Source organism: Varroa destructor, unplaced genomic scaffold (assembly GCF_002443255.2).
Source record: "Varroa destructor unplaced genomic scaffold, Vdes_3.0 BEIS01000001.1, whole genome shotgun sequence".
Classification (NCBI taxonomy): domain Eukaryota; kingdom Metazoa; phylum Arthropoda; class Arachnida; order Mesostigmata; family Varroidae; genus Varroa; species Varroa destructor.
In genome coordinates, this window is record NW_019211454.1 from 28,038,027 (window position 1) to 28,059,086 (window position 21,060).

The 21,060-nt window shown below is 43.4% G+C and overlaps 1 protein-coding gene across 4 annotated transcripts in view; it reads right to left on the reverse strand.

Moving 5' to 3' along the window:
- Window positions 1–19,991, reverse strand: part of LOC111247439 (uncharacterized) — a 27,644-nt gene extending 7,653 nt beyond the window's left edge. The window contains exons 1-7 of one of the 4 annotated variants that reach the window (XM_022798655.2): window positions 19,797–19,991; window positions 13,877–16,532; window positions 13,416–13,658; window positions 13,070–13,222; window positions 3,672–4,039; window positions 3,012–3,173; window positions 2,051–2,266 (exon numbers count right to left, since the gene is read on the reverse strand). In XM_022798655.2, the coding sequence (XP_022654390.1) occupies window positions 2,051–2,266; window positions 3,012–3,173; window positions 3,672–4,039; window positions 13,070–13,222; window positions 13,416–13,658; window positions 13,877–16,346 (3,612 nt within the window). In that variant the 5' untranslated portion in view covers window positions 16,347–16,532; window positions 19,797–19,991. Of the gene's footprint in view, window positions 1–2,050; window positions 2,267–3,011; window positions 3,174–3,671; window positions 4,040–13,069; window positions 13,223–13,415; window positions 13,659–13,876; window positions 16,533–17,226 lie in introns of all 4 variants that reach the window. The other 3 variants (XM_022798564.2, XM_022798472.2, XM_086982103.1) reach the window with 3 other exon arrangements.
- Window positions 19,992–21,060: the final 1,069 nt, after the last annotated feature.

Here is a 21,060-nt window from a genome sequence, read left to right on the forward strand (position 1 = left end):
TATATATATATAGCTTTGCTTTATTTATAGATGGATATTTGTTGTTACGCAGACCAAGCGAGAGCATGCACAAGATGCTATTTTATTCGAATGGAACCATTCTGTCGATGGCATGCAGTGGATTCGAACAAACATTTTGGTGGACAAAACATTTTCTAACATTGCCCTACCACTTTATAACAAATAAAAAAATACACATTGAATTTGCAATACAAACTTAAGCTAGAAAGTTGTTTTGACAAAACTGGCGTAGGCGACCAGATACAAACGAAAGTACTAACAGAAATAAGTGTTCGTCCATTGCAATTATAAATATGGAATAAATTCCCCGAAAAAACGCGCCTGTCTTATTCTAACATTTAGCCGATATTGTGTATGTAATAGTGTTGGCATCTGTAGAAGCTCCACTTTGACGTGTAAATAAGGTATATTACTGAACTACAGTGATCGGAGCAAGACAGACCCGAATTTAATTATAAAACGCAAGGTATGCAACGCGTGACGAAGATCCCACTATTCTAAATGTATATAGAAATTTATATGTAAGAGTAAAAAATGATCATTGAGTCCTCTAACTCTTTCTGCTATCAAATTTCTGATCATCTACATGATCTGTACATTCTGATCAAGTTCATCGTGTTATAAACCTTTCTACTATTACAAAGATTTACAACAAAAAATCATAAATGATCATCAGACGCCTAGCAAAACGTTTTTACCTGACAATAACACGAAATACCTTTGTTTCAACTGATAATTATGATCTTTTCCATAGAACAAATTTACATAGCTTTATCGTGATAGGCGGTACCTTTATTTCTTCGGCTTGGGCCTAGAATAAAACTACAAGAAAAATATAGCCGCGGTAATCGTATACATACACACGATATAAAGAAAACAGGAAAAAAATATGGTAATGATCTTGAAAACAAAGGCCACAGATTGCAAGAAAAACAAACTTTCGACTATAATGCACGTACGAGACGTGCAACGTGCAAAACCAGAATTCCATTTTGTGTTTATCTTTTACATCCGTTAATTTTTGTTTTTCTAATGGCTTTTAAACCTCTAACTGTCCATCACTATGATCAACCGTTGCAATATGTAGGTCTTCATCGTGCTTCGTGATTTCACTGCTACTATCATTAGCGTGTAAGAAAAGGTAATTGCTTGCACACTTAGTATCACAGAAAATATGGGGTGAATTAGTTTGTGTGGGCGGTGATCACGGAATTGCTTTTTTTGTATTTCATAAATAGGAAAAAAAATAAGAAATAGGCTGTAGAAGCCTGAACAAGCACGTAAACCATCTGATAATGAAGTCAAATCTGTGATAGGTTCCATCCATCTCTTGAGCTCAAAATGAGCATAGATGTAGATTTGAACATAAATTGGAATTGGCAAATCTTACTTTACGGTAAGTCGCCTAAGGGCACCATATGATTTTGCTATTGTTCTACCTAGCCGATAGTGTAAAAACGGGATACCGTGTGACAAGCTATTCTCTTTCAATAAAGTTATTCCGTGCACAAAAAGACCTTCCGCGCACATAGACCGTACCATCGATCAAGGGGAAAGCACTGAATTCAGTATTAAGTTGAATTGGAGCCGAGCCCGGAATAACTCCAATGGGCGGAATACGTAGATATCACGCCAGCAATGGTAACCAGCAAGCAGCACGAAAAGTACAGGACACGCAACAGCCGAGGCCAGGTGACATAATTCAATGGGCGGATGACACATAGATGTGCGTGATTCGCATACGTGCATAATAATACGCAAATTCGGTCAATTGCTCATCGATCATTTAAATCCATCATCTCTTAATCTATCGTTGCTAATTGATCGGGTTGCCATATGTGATCTGGCTATTTACAAGAGCATGCCTCCCAGGTGATTCACATTTCGTTAAGAAAACGCCATGAGATGTTGCCATGCTATGTTCGCAATGTATCGATTGCATCAACAGCCAACAGCCGCCAAAAAGAAGACCACAATTCATTATCAATCACCGTCGCAAGTCGGAAAATTCCTTATGACGACGACGTACCTTGCCGAATGCGCCCAGTTGGGGGTCGAGACCGCCCATTAAGGCAGCCATGTCCATTCCAAGGGCTCCGACGCTCAACATCTGGCCAGCATTGCCGGCACAAGCCGGCCCGCCACTGGAGTTGGGCGTTTGCATCATATGCGACACACCGCCTGGCACGATGTTCCCTGCACCAATCATTTGCGGGGCCCCTGGGACGCCCATTCCTGAGGTGTTCTGTCGACGGCGCGATCATCATCACCGGCGACAACGAACAACGATGAGGATGATTAACAAGAATCAAAACAAGTTACACCACACGTCTTGTGATGAAATATTTCAGAAGAAAATAATGAAAATTACACTAAAGCAGAAACTGAAAATTCAGTAAAATAACGATAAACGTCGGATAAAAGGCAAAAAGGAAAATGATTGATCAAATCATGAGCCATCCTGTATAGTCAGCAATACCTCAAAGGAAATTATCATGTTTTTAACTAAGTTAGGTAACTTACGCAATTTAAAAAAGGAAGCAACAAAATGGCCCCTCACCGCTGAAAGTATGATTCTGGAAATGTTTATACGATCTGTCATTACCACAAGAAAAGGTACTGAAACCTTGTTCCGACCAGATGCACAGACTAAATTATTTCTAACATAACTTACGTTGTTTCGTTATGCTTTAGGCAGTAAGCCCCCAAATGTAAACCGAAGCGTAAGGTAAGAATTAAATGAAAGTACATTTCGAATAGGCAGTCTGCTCTTTCCTTTTTTCAGGCTAAGTAGCTCAAGTAAAGCAGACAAGATCTGATGGTAAGAGAACGTATTTTCATGAAACGACTGAAGAAACCGCAAGCTTAACGTGTGAGCAGAGTAGAATAAGCAAGCAATTGACGGAGACATAAGTAATAGAATTGCAATGCTGCTTTAGAATGATAGAAGCCTTCGAGACATCCGGTATCGATCATAGTGCTTGACTCACCGTCATAGAGTTACTGTTGGTATTGATAGAATCACTGTTAGTTGTCCGTACGCCTGTCGCAGTCATACCGAGAGAACTATCTGCTGTGTCCATTCCGCCAGAACCTGCCATTCCGTTTAGAAGGTCTGTTTCTTCCGTTATAGGCATCTGCAAATTTTCAGTCTGCCATAAACGATGGCCATGCACCATCCATATCAATTAGAAGCTATCGGTATCAAATAGAGTGACGTTTAACAAGGTATATGGCGATTAATAAGAATTCTATAGGAGTGGCAACAAAAGGGCTTCTTAAGAAACCCTCATATAGGTATTTATCGTGATTTTTAGACATCGTTCGTGACAAATTCCAATTCAAAGTGTACTATGGATACTCAGGTAGGGCCCAATGCTGATACTATATATAATCCTGATGCCATTCTCGACGATCTTTGAGTCTGCTCAATAAGATGTCAACGTGTTTTTGATATTGTGTTGCAGGAACATAGTTCATATATTACTCCTCTATCACTATTATTTTTATTATTACTGTCGTTGCTTATATCATAACTATGGATAGAGCCAATGAAATGGATTAGTCTGGAGCATTTTGGCCTTGATTCCGCAAAGACCCTCGGAACTTGATAGATACAGCACGCACTCACACACTTAGAAAAGGCTTACCTTTCCTAGACCTGAATTTGCTAGTGTTGCCTTTCCATGTGCGCTGTCATTGACAAGCTCACCGCCGTCACTGGGTACTCCACCGCTAGTGTGCGTTACGGTGACATGTGCTGTTTCTGTAGATCCTAGAGGCGCACCGGTGGCCATCGGCGGAGCCGCCCCTCCAACTCCTCCTTCCCCAGCAGCTGGAGCTGCTGCTGCTGCTACTGCCGCAGCGTCGCTGCCCAAATTGCCAGCAACCGTTGCAGTAGGACCAGTGGCTATCGCGTGCTCGGTCGTCCTATCGCCAAGCGAAGCAGCTGGTGCAGCTCCGTTATGCCCTCCACTCTTTTTTCCGGCTGCTCCCGACTTACCGGTTGTAACACCACCTGTAAAGAAGAGGGTCGGGTTCACTCACTCAACATCTACGGCTACCCACAATCTTGTGACGACAGTTCCGAAACGACTCCCAACCGACCATACGGACAGTAGACAAAATATTGCCCCTAGCGGCATGTCTAAGGCGCAATTGCCCAGTGTAGCCTGTATTTAAAATTTGGGCCGGCGACGCAGCAAGTCTAATACATACATGTAATATCAGATAGAACAAAAAGGAGTCGTACATGAATTGACGAACAGCGCTGTTACTGCTAGGCAGACAACAGCAGCATCATATTAAGTTTTAGCAGTTGCACTTCCGGCCAATACTTATATTTTAGTACTTTTCATCCTTAGTGCGTTATTTTGCCTTCGGGCAGATGGGAAAGTTTTGGAACGTCTTATGCAGTCACGTAGGGTACCATATTGATGGAGGAGGAACCTGCCCCTCTGCTGAGCGCGTAATGAATGCCCATTATCATATCCTACCCCAACTGCCCCGACCACAAAGTTGTAACTATTATGGAACCCCAGACCCCTTCCGTAAAAAGGCGAACTGTTGTAAACCTAATTTCCTCAATGGCCAGACATCAACCTGTCAAACAGTCACATCCGATTGCTGACACGATGAGAAAGCACCTTTTCGTCTATAAGTGAGTTGACCCTTAGCGAAGACTAGTGAGCAATAGAAGAGTTGCCGTCTGTCTAATTACCAGAACGCTCCTCAGAATCCAACTGGGCAGTAGCTAGAGATCTCACTATAAGAGCGAAAAAGACACACATTTTTATGTATTTCCAATAAGGCATTTAATTTAGTCGTCTTTAAGTAATGACTATTTACGTGACCAATTAACAGCTAAGAAAAGTGCAAAGTTCTGCAGTAACACGAACGTAAATTATTCCTGCGTTCCAAATTTGCCATTAGGTGCATTTAAAAAGGCAGTCAATTCGCAGTTGGATTTCGAGGCGACGATCTACGACCAAATCACAATCCTCATATTCATTGATGTCCATTGATTGACCACCACGAAACGTCGTCGTCTTTTGTCACTCACTCTGTTTAATTTGTTTTGATTGCAATAGACTAAATCGATTAACGAGCATGTTCAAGTAGCGATCAGCAGAGACGCACATCCCCCCTTCACCAGTCAAGCATAAATCATCATCATCATCTCACAGAAGATCGAAGAGAACAATTGCATAGTAAGAAAAATACTACAACAACTGTGCCATTGCTAATAACGAAAAATGGCAATAAGCAAAAAAATATTAAAAAATTATAAGGGCGTTATAAAAATTATGAATGAAACGCGCAGTGTAATAGTATGATAATGGCCATCGTAAAACAGCAAAAATATAATTGTTTAAGCTGTTCGTGGAAAAATCAAACGCATTTGTTTATTGTTATTGTTGTCTGGTAGTAAAAGAGCCTGCCAACGTAAACAACACAACCGATGATGACGGTACCCGCAAAGAAAAATGTCTTGGAGAACAAGACGATAACAGATAGACCATTAACAGAATTGATAATATAAGTTAATATTAATGATAATAGTATTTAAATATATGAATATATTGAGCGGAGTTCAAAAAAAGATTGTACTGTTGATGTTCGAATAAGCGAGCCATATAAACAAATACGAGAAGTAATTTTTCTAGGCGAACTTCATAAACTGCTATGACAGCGAACGTCGTAAGCATGTGGCACACACACACACACACACAGCCGGTTAAAGGCTTAATCTAAGCAGAAACTGATTGATGTCCAACATACAAAAGCGAAAAACAAGTACTAAAAGGTACTCTCTACGCCTAATTTCTTCATAATGCAGTTTAAAGTTTTTCAATCTGAATTATTTCTGAAAATATATATTAATTTTTCAATCAATAACTTTCTTACAATTCCGAGTACACTGGGCGGCTGTAGTGTGCAGTTAGTGTATAGCATAATATAATATTAGATTCTCTTCTACATCATTCGCTTTCAGTTTGTCGCAGTATTCGCGCGCAGTTCGTTCGTTCCTTCACGCAAGCGCCTTCTTTCACGTAGTCAACTGTTTTCACAGTTTCAGACTTAAAAGTTAGTCTACGGTGGCATCATTTGACACACAAATATCTAATTATAGCATTGTCTTGTCTATATTTTTCTGCTTCGTACTGAGTGGGAGGGGACGTGGTCGTCCGCGGATGGCGTCTACCTATGACACATACAATCATCGATTTCCTTTAGTTTCGTTTCCTATTTTTGTAACAGCAATCAACCAAAAGCCACAAACTGCATTTTACTTGTATATTAGCATTTCCGCATTTGCTGAAAAATATTCTCAAAATGTGAAGTGTGTTTTATAGACGGTTTCGTCAATGCTGGACACCAACCATATCGAGGTATAGTCTACATAATAGCCTACATCAATCAATTGAACATTTAATAATAATGAGGCCGATCAGCTAAGCTTTGTATACATATTTATATACTCTTATTACTTTTTTATTATTAAATCCTCGTCTCATTTTTCATCAATTTACCATCTGCTGCCATTTTTTCTGTTCTTTCGCACTTAGACTTCACTTTCGCGCTTTTCCTTGCAAATTCTTTCGCTCGTTCCCTCTTTCTCTCTTTCCCTCTTTCTTTCTCTAAGCCTTTCGCTCATAATATTAAAGTCCTTATTTTAATTCTGTGTTTCTCGTATTGGCGGTTTTTTGTTGTTAATGTTAATCATTATCATCGTCATGATCAGCATCAATATCATCATTGATGTAGCTGTTGAATGTTTTCAATATGTAGCCATTGTTTTATGCTTGCTCGCCTTCTGTTTTACGTATACCCCTCAATTATTATACACACACTCACACACACACCACACGCACCTACACTCACACACGCACACTCACTCAGACACTCAGTCACACACTCACACCCGCGCGCTATATATATATATAGGATATTCTTTCCCATTTATTGTGTGTGTCGTCTGCTTGTATCTTCGAAATTACACTTCGACGAAAATTGTCTCTGTATTTTTCTGTCTGTTCGTTATTCAATCTACAGCATGTTTTTTTCGTATTTTCTGAGGAGATAGTATTGATATTATCATTGAAACAATATATTTATATATCTATACTTATATACTGCACAACATTACATGTCCGGGCTAGTTGTCTGCAAACCTCACCCGCCGGACGTCATTTTTCCGCAGAGTCAGTCCCTCGTTCTTCAACCTGCTCCTTCCTATACATATTCCCCCATGATTTTCACATTATTTTAACAGGCAACGATCGAAACCGACCGCTCTGCTGCCCATTTTTCTACGAAGCTTTTCAGTGCTGCCGACCCGATAACCTAACTTTATTAGCATTATGAACATTCCTATTATTTTCATTAATGTTATTTACCTTTAACCGTGGTATTTATTATAAACAATGATTAGAAGAAGATAATTACGGCAAGTGGTCATCAGTCTGCATCGGTGCATTAACCCTCAATAAATGGCCCTTAATCCATACGTCACCATGTATCTACTTCATTCCTTCACTGTGCCGTTAAAGGTTTTACTTAAACCAATATATATAATACTACTATGTGTAGCAATAGTTATAGTTAGAATAATAGTTATATTTATATACATCAGTTGCTTTTTAAACTGCTACTGGTGCTGCTACTTGTATGTTTGTACTTGTGTACATTTTCTATTGCTTTTACAATCTTGTCGCTATTACTAGAGATACTTTTTAACGAAATAATGCTTGCCTATTGTTTATGCTTTTCTGGTTGTCAATAACGCATTTCTGCGTCATTCCTTTTCTACCTCGAAATCTCCCACAAGCGAGAAATATGCGGCGTTGGTGCACCTATTGACCTTCCTGCCTTTTCAGTGAAGACGCTGTCAATGAGCACAGGGGTCTCACGCTTTCTACTACCAAAAAGCAGCAGCAGCAGCAGCAACAGGAATAGTCATAGCAATAATAGATTGGTTCGATGGGTAACTGTGTTGATTTACCGCTGGTGCTTTGCCGTTTACCGATAGTATGACCCCTCTAACGACCACTTCCACCTCCACACTTACGAAACTCCCTACACAACGACTTTTCCCTTTCCACGACACATTCTCGGCGTCGATTGACTTAGTAGTTTTCACGTGGTTGTTGTTGTTTGCGTTATTGTGGTTTTCGATGTCGTTATTTTGTATGCACTTCGACTACCCCTATTAGTGCTGCAGTGGAGCGAGACATGTGTCGTTTCTCTGTCTTAACATAATGTACTTATTATGTTGAGTCTGTTACAATAGGCACAGCCAACCTTCACTGAACAAGTATTGTAGTTTTCCATCTTAAGCTGCTCCCTTTGTCGCACCCAAACATCGTCATTTTAATGTATTTCTATATGTGCGTGTATACTGGGATCCGTTTTTGTCCGGAATAGATTTTAGTCGTCGTTTCCGTTTAGACTTTTTCATTATGTCGAGCAGTTGCCAATTGATTAATTTTGTAAACAATAGAAACAATAATTCGCACGCTTACTATTCGCTAGTTATGTCGTTTTGTTCTCTGAGAAGTTGGGAGAATTCATCTAGATGCGTTTCTATACCACCAGCAAATACCGAAGTGTTCTTTTCATTGCCAAAATCTCAAAGTCGAATGTTGGTATATGCTTAAAATGCATGTATTTGACGACCACAAAGCTTTTCTGTGACTGTACGTAAACATTGATGTAAGATTTAATTTGATTGCGTGTTCAGCGTCATACCATTGGAATACTACAAATGAAGTCGTGGACAACCAAAAGCGGAATGGGTGGCGTAGTAGCCCAATTAGCTAAGTGCAGCTTTTATGCACGGTTTATAATTTTCGTAAATCGTGTTGCAATTATCAGCACATTTAGCACAATAGACATCTACATCTATCCGCGTTTAATGTGATTTCTTTTTGAAACGAAATCTGTCATCTATCCTTTAATATTAAATGTTGTATAGGGGATTAACTGTCATAAGGGCGGGGACAGCATTTCGACTGACTAAATAAGTCGACAAAGGAGCATGGCTGTCGATCGATGCAATTTATGATATAATTGAATGACTGATGTATGCAATTAATGGCAATATGTACAGCGATGCCAATAATGATATTTGACACAGGACCAATAGGCCGCCAAATACTAAAATTGACTACCTGGCGGCTACAGGAACTAGGAAGAATATGAGAAAGAGGGCAAATATGTGTATGGAAAAATAAACGGCCAAACAAATAAACAAGCAAAGACAGATAGGCAAGCAAACAAACTGACGATTTTTTCTTCTTTCTATTCTGTACATGTAAACAAAATAACATGGCGTGTCTTCATTCCGTTCTTATGAGAACAATATACAGTATACATGTAATATATATATATATATATATATATATATATATATATATATAAAGCAACAATAATAATAATAATCGCAGTAATATATGTGTGATGAGACGGGCCAAGTAATCAATACCTGACAATCTATGCAGCGTACAGCAATGAAACAACTAACTGTGGTCGCTATCCACGAACTAAGTTCGTACAATTGTTGTATCCTTGAGCGTATATCTGCAGTGTGACAATTATACTGAAGGCATGAAATGTAAAAAAATTAATTCAAATTTCCCATCTGCTGCTAGCAGACTATCGAAAAGCAATTAACAACAATGTATGTTTATTATAAAGCGAAGAGTCATTAGAGTGAGTGTGGAAACCGCACTAGCTCGTTATTTTTTTCTATTAATAACATATGTAGCTAGGCGCTTGTAACTCACACACGGCGCATATGCATTTGAAGTGAAAACATGCGGAGAAAGAATGGGTAGTAGCTATAAAATGACGGGTTTGGTTAAGTATAAAATAATTACTGTTACCATCATACTTATTATTACATTAGATAAATGGTTCGTGCTGCACGCACGGCTGCCCGGTTCACTTAGATGGACTTAGATAGCTCTAATGGTGATAATGATAATAGTAGCACCCGCAGCTTCCACGCGCCACAGTCATAGCAATGTTATATCGAGTACGTTTTGTTTCATTGTTGTAGTTTGACGAACTAGCCTACATCTATAATAATTATTATTTGATTACATAGCAAAGCAGTAATTTTGTATGTGTCTGAGGTAATGTATGTATGTCATTGTTCTTATGCATTTGTAATACCAATGGGTTCATGACCGCCTTAGCTATCTGAGTTTACACTATTTTCGATATAATTCCGCACGTTCATACATTGTTGTTGTAGGAGTATAAGCAGCACCAAAGCCGGTGCTGACTGATAGGAAGGCGTGCCCACGTGAACTTTTTAGTAAATATAATTATAATGACATTATTTAGGTGATATTAGGCGAATGACAAGTCTGCAAATTATGCAGAACCCAGATAATAATATTAATAATGGTCGTTCTATGCAGTATATATATATATATATATATATATATATATATATATATATAGTCGGTCGGTAGTATCAGTCTATCTATGTACAAGTAATTATAATAAAGGTGAGTATTTCACCCTTTTCGCGTCGGCAAGCGATCATTCATTTGAATCGCCACAATCTCTTAAACCCACTTTTTGCTCTTTTCATCCTAGAGCTTTATCATGGCCATCCTTATCATTGAAATCGAAATAGAGTTTGGATGAGAGCGCGTTGTCTGCCATCTATATTGTGTTGTTGTGTCTATATGTGTAATAGCGGGCAAGCCAATTACCAAAAATTACTATCCGTTTGCCGTGCTCCCCTATTTTTATTACGGATTGGTTTTGTAGTTGCTATCGCCATGTGTGTCTACGTCTATGACTGTGTATGTGCCATTATATCTTAATTATGTTAGCACGACGTCTTTAAATCATTTGCCGGCCTTTACTCTACCCTATTCGCGAATCACAAAGGATCAAGTACATACAAAGTGACTCTATCCCTATAATCCTTTTCTGTCAGCTCGTTTCTTCTCTTGATAATGATCATCATAATAATATTAATTATATATAACTTAGACAATCACCTGTGCTGCTATCATCCGCATTTGCGCCAGGCAGCCTGTCAATAAGCGGCTGTGGCGTTATCGGCCTGGGTTAACCGGCAGAGTAGACAAAGTGCCGCACTTGTTATTAGATAGCTCAAGTTTACACGTTGTGATGTTTTTGCACAATGTTTGCCCGTCGTGAAGTACAGCTCTATCCGAACAAGCGTGCAATTGTTCGCAAGTGCGTTGGTCGGATGCGTAGCGAGGATGACGTGTCGTTATTATATATACGCTCACCCCGCGGGAGGTGACAAAACCTTTTTTTATCATTTTTAGACGACGTTGTGTATTATTCGTCCCTTTTTGCATTTACTTGCATAGCATAATGATTTACAACAACGGTGGCTGCAACTGCTGCTCTGAAAAGAGATGTGGCCGACACTTTTCTCGCTATCAAGAGAAACAATTTAAGTAGCAGGAACCGCGCGTTTTGGGGCTTGTTCTACAGAGATCGGTCATTTCGCATTACGTGTCTTCAGAAGCATTTTTTTCTGGCTCAAGTTCGTCGCTCAAGCGATGTGCCAGTGGCAGAGAGCAGTCAAAGCTCATTTCGATTGTTTGCTCTCTCTCTGAACCCCGATCTTGCCTTTTTCTCTATTTCCCTAAAGTGTACAACACGCAATGATACAAATGTACCAAATGCGGTACTTGTTTGCGTCATCATAGAAAGCAGACTTTAGCTTCGGCTATAGCATCCATGGCAACTACTTCCAAAGTGGTCCATCATAAATGACCCCGCTCGCAGTGGTAGTAGTTGATGAGTTCTTGCTGATAAAACAGTCGGCTTGGGTGGATTTCTTGCTGGTCGCTGGGTTGACGCGCCTACGAAACTTTAATCTCTTATAGGGTATTTGCCTCGCTTACAGCACATCATACATTTATACCCAACCCCGTCGGCAATCCACGCTCTGTCGACAGTGCTCTAGCTAAAGACAGCGACAGACATCGTTATTGGCTCATCGTTTTTGAAACCAAACTGCAACGTTCGAGATGTAAAGATCCTCAGATCGTTGAAATCATGAGTCTCAAAGTCGGACTGGCATACGCACGAAAGCCCGGCGGCCTGCGGCACCAGTGATTATTCAATTAATTTTTGGGCGGTGATTAGATGTGCGGTATGCTGTCAATATTATGCATTTCAGCGCTCAAGCAGACGCTGGCTCACACTTAGTGTTTGTGGCGAAGTTAAAATTTGGAGATCACCTGAAACTTGTTCAGCCTTTCTGTTTTATTTTAGTCAAAGTTGCATATGTCAGCTCGGAATAGGGTGCATGTACATACGTACGTCACAGCATTATTCGTTCCGGATACAGCCAATAAGGAGGAGATTAGGAATTTTTTGCAAGTTTAGATCCGGTTGCACTATTGAATTAGTATACACCTCAACGCCAGGCGAAATAGTGACAACTGCATCAGCGACAAGGCAGTCTTTTGCTAATGAAGATGTACTGTTAATATGAATAATACTTTTCTAACAACCTTAATAATTATGAGAGTCCAATTCAATTAGTACCAGTTGTTGTTGCATGTATTGTCATTATGGGCAAGCACTCAGGCCCAGAGAACTGAGTCCTGCATTCCTTTGAGTTTTACTTTATAAGCAGCTCAGATACTATCGGCATTTGAATAGACTGAGGCACATGGAAAATGTCGTGCAACCGTCTTTTCCGCAGTATGGTCTGGCGTATAGGTCATAGTTTCCCTCTAAGATTTGTTCTCGTATCAATTTTTTGATGTTGCTGCTGTCGATATGGTGGCGTTCATCTACATTGAGGTGTTCCTTTCACGTTTTTTATGCTATGAATGCTGTAACTGTTAATTATTGCTATTATTTTGGTTGATGTTTATTGGACGCTGCCGGGATCGTTGCTGTGGCGCATCTTTCATGGGATCTTTCTTTCCCTATTTCTTTCTCTTCAGTGAGAGCTATCTATATGCAGTTGTCACACAGATTTTTGTAGTTGTTGCTGTTGATAGTGGTTGTTGTTGGTATAATTATTAACCTGATTCTGAGTCAGAGGACTCTTCGCTGCTCGAGCTGCTCGACGAGGACGTGCTGCTGTCGCTGTCACTCGAACTACTACTACTGGCGCTGAGCCGAGGCGCGGTACCGCCGCCCACCGCTGCAGGCGCACCCGCCTCCATATTTGACAATTCTAAAATAAGAGAAAAACCAGTCGAAACACAAAATGCACGGCTATGAACACACGAAACCACAACCAGCACAAACAGTATGCGAAACAGGATTGCAATTGTATCAGAAAAAAATCTTTTGATTAGCGGGAGCCAATTTTTCAATAGAATTTGTTCGTTATAGCTCTCTCTCGTCACATTTATTGTAATACGAACCTTTCTTGGCGGCGCCCGCCTTATGTGGGGGCTTGTGCGCGGCGTTGCTGTGCGGTTGGCCCACTTGGTTTGTCGCCGCGCCCCCCGCAGCGTTGGCGCCGTGATGCGCCACATTGTTGCTGCTACTGCATCCCGCTGCGTTGGCGGTCGAAGGTCCGGGGGGCGCTAGCTGTCCACTTACGTCCTGTAACCGCTTTTCTAGCTCTTGTTTTTTATCCTTGACCGATTCTTCCTTGCTCTTTCCTGCGATCAGACAGATCGGCAAACGGGAGATAAACATTCCGTTGTGTATCGAATACAAATGGAGCCCGCCGAAAATCCTCACACCGTAGCTCTAAATTCGTCTGTATGATGTCGTCGAGATTCGAATGATGCTTGCACGCCTATTACATGTTGAGTGAATATAAGTTTAGCAATAAGATACAGTGTTACACAGAATAATAACACAGTGAAAAACTTACGCTTATTAGTCCCGTACGGCTTTCGGGGCTTTTTGGCGTTGTTCTTGGCGAGACACTGGGCAACATAGCTTTCGAGCTCTCGTAGAGTCGACGGCTTAAGTGTCTCAAAGTCGATTTCTATCTCATCGGGATTCGAATCCCGCAGCGAGGGTTCACGTGACTGGATAATGTGTACAACTTTGCCAAGCTTGTCACCTGGTAACTTGTTGATGTCGAGCGATAGCTGGCGCTTTTCGTCGTACGACATTGGTTTAGCGCTGTCCTCATCCTCGGAGTCGAAAGCGCCGTGACCGGACGTACTTGGCAACTGCGGGTCTTTGCGTGTTCGCTTCTGCTTAGGCGGTCCCAAAGACGAGGAGGCAGCGGCAGCTGCTGTGCCTCCACGGCCTTCGCCCCGCTTACCTCTACCAGGCTTGCTTGGCGATACGCCCTTGTCACCGCCTTTGCCACCTGCATTATTATTGTCTTTAGTAGCTGTACCAGCGCCCTTTCCGCTTTCACGATGGTGCTCCTTCTCAGTTCGATGTTCGCGATGGTGTTCTCTATGCTCACCTCTACTACGATCCTTGTTTTTCTTCTTCTTTTTAGACTTACGAGACTGGGCCGCGAGTGAGCTAATTTGTTCAGTAATTCGGCGTAGCTGTTCTTGCAATGACTGCAGTTTGCGTTCACGTTCCGCCTCGCTATCATCAGCTGAATCATCGCTATCGTCGCTGTTTGCCGCGTCTGAGTCGGACGCGTCACCGCCGCCGCCAGCTCCGGGGCCACCTGTCGTCGCCGGCGCAGGCGGCCCTTGCGTTGGTCGTGCTGCAGTCGTTGGTTCCGAGTCGCTCGCGTCCGGTGACATTTGGTCGCTGACTGCCGTTGGTTCAGGCTCGTCAGGCATCCGCGCCATTTTAGCTTCAAACACATCCTGCAGACGTCGTGCCATCTTGACCACCTCGTGGTCGGCCGGGTTATATTTGTAACAGTTGGTAAATACGAGCCGGACATCGTTGGCGAACTCGTCGGGGGTACGATACTCTCGTCGCTCCATCTTCAACTTGACCGTACCGAGATCCATCGGCTGCTTAATTATTTCGTAGTAGTCGTGCAAGCCAAGACCTTCGACGTCGACGGCTTTATAGAATGGCCACGCGTACGTTGAATGCTTCTTAGCAAAGAGTTCTTTAATCACCGAATTACAATACTTCAGCTGCTCCGTCATTTTCACCCGCTTCGCTTTACTATGTTGCTGCGCCTGGTCAGGCAGGTCCTTTGAGGGCTTCTTGATGGGCCGGCCGCTCTCGCGCCGCGTTGAGATCTTCTTCGAATCGCCACCGCCACCGCCAGCACTGCTATTCCCAACGAGTGGGGTACCACTCGCGGGCGTATACAGCTCACCGGGCGCCTGAGTCGGCGTCGTCGTATCAGCTTTCCGCTTAACACCCTTCTTGGCCTTGTTCGGCATCACTCCCACATCAGGGATCGTCGGAGGCGTTGTGTGCACCGGGACGGCTCCCGGTAGCATTGAGGGGTCTGTCGCACCCGGAGCTGCAATAGGTGCTAGCGGAACGATTGTTTTGGTGTCATTCAGCACCGTTTGTGACACTGGGGGCGCGGCGGGGGCCACCGGCTCCGGAGGAAGCACCGTCGGGTCCGCCGCAGGTTGTGCGGCAACAGCTGCCTCGGCCTTGGCCTGAGCTTGTTGCGCTAACAGCGCCCTAGGAACTGGACCAGGCTTCTTTTTTGGCCCTTTCTGACCTTTGACAGGCGGAAGCGCTAACTCTATTTCCTGTTTCGGCATCTCTGCCAGCTTCTGGAGGAAGAGTTTCTCAAGCGATTGCGCCATTAGTACGACATCCTCGCCCGGCTTATTGTAAATATAGCAGTTTGTAAAGAGCGTATTAAAATCATTGATGCATTCTTGAGCATCGTTGTAGTAACAGCTTTCTAGCCTTTTCTTTATTGTGCCCAGATCCATCGGCTGTCGAATGATGCGAAAATAGTCGGGCAGATTCAGCCTGATCGTGTCGACGGGACTCTGAAATGGCCATGCAAAGTTATGTTTCCAGACGGCTTTCATCACATTCTTGAGCATGTACTGCAACTGGTTGGTGTTGCGATGCGGCCGATTGCCGGGTTCCGTCGGCGGGAACACTTGTCCTCGTACCGGGGTCATCCACTCGGGTCGGTCCTCACCATCAGGCTCATCGCCACCCCCGCCGCCGGCACCTCCACCACCACCTCGGTCGCCTCCACCGCCGCCAGCGGCGGCGGCTCCCGCAGCACTGACGCCTCCACCAGCAGTGGCCGTTACAGACGCGCCATTGCCAGGGACCTGGTTGCTGATGGCTAACGGGAGCTGCTGCGGCGGCGCTGGAGGGGCGCCACTTGCGGCGGCCGCTCCACCGCCGCCTTCGGCGCCCCCACCCGCACCGCCGCCCACCACCACCGCCGCCGCCGGCGTCCCAGACCCTGACGACGACATGACGACGCTGGTTGAGGTTGTCAGGTTGAGGTCAGGGTCTTCCCAGCAGCAGCGTCGTCGTCAGCGACTCCGCTGCCGCCGGCAGCAACTGCAGCAGCGTGGCTGGCTGGCGGGCGCTGGCTGACGGCACAGGGCAAGTCAATACTCGCCAGCCAAGGCCTTACGCCCCGGCCTATCCTTGTGCTTCTGTAATAGGGGATACGAACACATGCAGCACGCATAGAGATAAAGAGAAGATTCTAGGTTAAAAAAGAAAGAACAAAAATAATATAAATCCCCAAAAAACTAGCCCAAAATTGGATTTGAAGCTGGATTCTATGGTTGCACGCCCAGAAAGGTTTACTCGTGTGTAAACACTTACTACCGAAACAACAATACTATCTTAGCGGGACATATGGGATTGCAAAGACCTTGCACTGCACGCACAGCGTGTTAGTTTATAAGGTTTCTGTCCCGCAAGTTCCGTATGTGGATAAACTTTTGCTAAATTTGCTACAAAGCAAATATGGGCGAGTGAGTGGTGAACGAATCTGTTGGGCTGGTTACGAATAACCGAAGGAAAGATTAAATGCTTTCTGATATTCTTACGAATTTAACGCGTAGCATATCGCATTCAGATACGACTGACGCACCAGATAGAATTGGTTCAAATATCATGGCTAGAGATGGACTGTCTCAATTTGCTAATAGTTTGCCAATTGTAGGCAAAACGGATAGGTGCCGATAACGGGTGGGGAATAGTTGATGGATTAGTAGGCTTTTAACTCAAACCAATATAAGATAGTAAAATCAAGACAATATTCTAGAATTTTGCAAGTCTCTTTGGATTTCTGAGAACATTTATGATCACTGTGCCTTCAGTCATGTAACCGTAACGTACCGATTTAGCGGGAGGTAGCAAGTAGAATTTTTAAACCATTACTGTGCGTACAGATATGTCGTTTAATCGAGAGTGAACCGGCATTTCTGCGGGCGTACAAAACAGCGGCTCTCAAATAAAGCAAAGAAATGCGCGACACATTTTTAAATCATAACTAACTTTATTCAGAAAAGACTGAAATAAAACTTATGCTGTCGCAGAGGATGTCGTAATCAATTTTGTTGGTCACTTGTTTTTACTGCTTGAGCTACCTTTTCAGTATTAGTTAGATGATTACGTAAGATTAACGATTCTATCGTCCCTTCGTAATATGTTCAAGTACAACGCCGCCGTTCCGCCTGCATGTTGAAAAATCAATTTTAGTACGCATGAAAGTAATTAATTTTTACTATCGATTTTTCCATCTAATCCAGCGGGTTGGCCCTAAGAGACAGATATCGTCTCAATTCCGCACCACCTAAGAGAGCATAATAACTGACTTGAAATGCATATACATTTCATCCTAATCATATTTTGCTTTAGGTCTCTGATTACCGCGTGCGCTAACTGCCCAAACGTCCATCATAGCTGCAGGCATGCACAGCCATCGCGTTGCCGCCACTGTGCTGCATTTAAGATCTTATTAGCATCCGAAACCAAATTAGATCAAAGCTGTTCAATTCGGTGATGGCGTCCATCTCAAGGCTTTTTTCGATGCCCTACGGTTTTTCGTGATTAGGTGTAGTCTTTCATGAGAGTCCGTTCATTTGCAAGATTGATCGTGAGGAAAAATATGCTACACGCACAACATGAAACTGCTAGTCAGTGCGGCTCTTTTTTGTGAATGGATGGTAATTAATACACGCCGAAATCGTGCCGGTAATCCTGCCAGTCATAACTAATATTTAGCCTTTCATAGGGCAGCATCAGTTGATCATCGCGCTAAGCTTTAGAAAACCAGCCAACTTCCGATTAAGCGACCGCTGCCAAACAAGTTGCCCGCCAAAACGCCCATGTCACCATCGTCAGCTGTTAAAACGTAAATTTTTGAGAGAAGAAACCTCGCAGTAGGACCATCCTCATCATTGTATAACAGCATTCAGGCCGAGCCTAAGCGGCTTGTTGTAGTTGTTATTGTTGTCCCGTAGGAACGCTAGACTGGTAAGTTTGGGTCTAGGGACGGACAGAATGCTCCGGGCAATTCTCATATGCTACGGGCAACGAGCAGTACGGCGCCATCAACAACCTCTATCATACTGCCCAATGGCTCACCCATCACCATAACACAGCACACGAGACGGCCAAAAATGACAACCGACGAGCGTACCTTGACCCTTCAAATTCTCGGCGACGTACTAATGCACCCATAGACGCACAACAACGGCCGTATAGAGCAGGCAGCATCAGCAGTAACGGCGGCGGCGATTGCTGCTGCTGTTGCCTGAGCTAGCCAGACACCTAAGAGATGTGATGGCGGGGGGTTTTTTGGTGATAAACAACACACACACACACACACAGAGACACAAACGCTTACGCACGCATCTACAAGCGCACATAGGGCAAATCTCAGCCTCGAGTAAACAGCAGTAACCGTAGAAAAATCAATGGGATAACGAATCGTGCCAACGCCGTTTCTTCTCGCGAGCGAGCGAGTTATTAGTTACCAACTTACGATTCCTATAACGTACAGCATAGACACAGACATGCATACACACACACACACACACACACCCAGACAGACAGACACATACACACGTACACACAGACACGCACTCATACGCCGCTAGGATACGATCGGGCGACCATCAGTCGATTACGTGGTTTAACCGTCGTCGTTTACATAGCAATACAATACTATCAGAGTGTTGTTGCCCGAAAAAAGCCAGGAGAAACGGGGCCAGATGATCGGCGCCACACTAGATCACTACTCATCGGGTGCGATACATGGTACGCTTTAGCTCTAGTGCCATGTTGCCACGGCCGCTGGTTGGTAGACGCCGGCGGGCCGAATGTTAGGACGATTTTTGGCGCCATTGGCCAAGTCCATGTCGTTGGCCTTTGGCCGTTGGCCACAGTTCAGCGACATGGCAGGCACACGCAGTGAAACGTTCGCAGTCCATTCTACCGGCGAACGGCTATGAAGACACCATCAAAAATATGAGCCCCGTTTATACTGCACCACGACACGGTCGAGACAGACATCACCATCAGCACAGCAGCAAGTGACTCACACAGCAGCAGCAGCAGCAAGCAACATAATAACATCTAATACTAAGATTCCTCTGATCGTGGTGCTGATGCTGCTACTATTGCCACAACTCGCTGTTATTTGTTCGCCCAACAACAGGGACAGCACTGCGTCGCCGCACTCAAACAACACTTAATCCCGCGATTCTTACGTACAGTCCTCAACGCTTTGGACGCTAGGCGATACTGCGGTCACGCACAGCACACGCACTTCACGTATTTCCAACGATTTTTTGACGAATTCGGCGATTTTACTTAAACCCGAAGCCGGTGGACGCCAGGCGGCCGTCCCATCGCTCTTAACACTTAAACTGACCAAAGTCGGCCTGTACGTGCTTGCATACCGTAAGTCAGGGCTCGCAGTTGGCCTGGCGATCCGTTTCGATGATGGCGAGTCACTTTTTGCACATGATTTGTCCGGATTTCAGCCGCTAGCACCGTATTTCGCATGGACAGCGTCTAACGGACATTTGGTGGCCCCCACAGACGCTCGCAGGCTCGCAGCGGAAGCCATTGCGACGCGCCCATTGGCTAACACAGGGTCATGTGACCGGCGATCGCAACGCCCTCTGCAAAAGATCGGAGTGGAGGCTGAGCGCTCACCAGGACAGATTAAGCGGCGGGAGAATTCGAATCGCTCTAAATCATAATAATCGAGATTCCGACTTCATAGGAAGAGAACAAGCGGCTTTACTTCGTAGGATCGATTGTATTGTATATTATGGTATTATACGGTGGTTACTAGAACTGAGCGGATCAGCTTAATGGAGAAGATTCCACCTTGCATCGATGATCCGACTTGAGATAATTATAATAAAAAACATAACCATCATAGGTAAAGTTGGTCACAGTAAGTGTACGAGTATGTACTTAAAGGCAAAATGTTGACATTATCGTCCGTACATGATCAAAATCGAGCCGTCTTGGGTAAAGACCACCGAGCCGGCTGACAGAACGATCCCTGCGACGTTATGACATTGGCGCGTCAGACAGAGGTTGTACATCTGTTATAACACAGGTCCCTCAAAGCTCCTGTGCATCGTTTACGCATTAGGAAACATTATTCGAGTAAATAGAAGAGTGTAAAAAAAATAACTATTTAGCCCATATTGTTAGTTATTTGGACGGAGAAAGCAATTTTCTTACTGGACTCGACGCCCGCAGTACTCATGTGCAGTTACTGAATGCGTTCATTGTGAGTGTCGACTGATCGGCTGTCCAAAAGTGCTGTGATTGTTTTGGCACCAGTAGTATTTATTTGTATTTCCCAATGTTATAAGTAGACAAAGAGCTTTTCAATGTAGGTGCGTGCCATAGCTTCAATTTGATTTTGGGATCGATCCAACTTTTTGCGGGTTTTTGACGAATAATAACGTAACCCGTTGCATAAGAGAGCTTTTCTCTCAATCTTACCGTTTCCGACCGATAACATTGTGCTTCTTTATCAGCTGATTATAATTATTGCTAATTATTGTTTATATTATTATTATTATTATAAAATGCGCGGGTTGGTGGATGCGCGCAATACATGGGCCTTTATGATGGCTATCTGGTATAGATTGTTATATTCTGTTAAAATTAACAAAATTACAGTTATATCAGGTATTG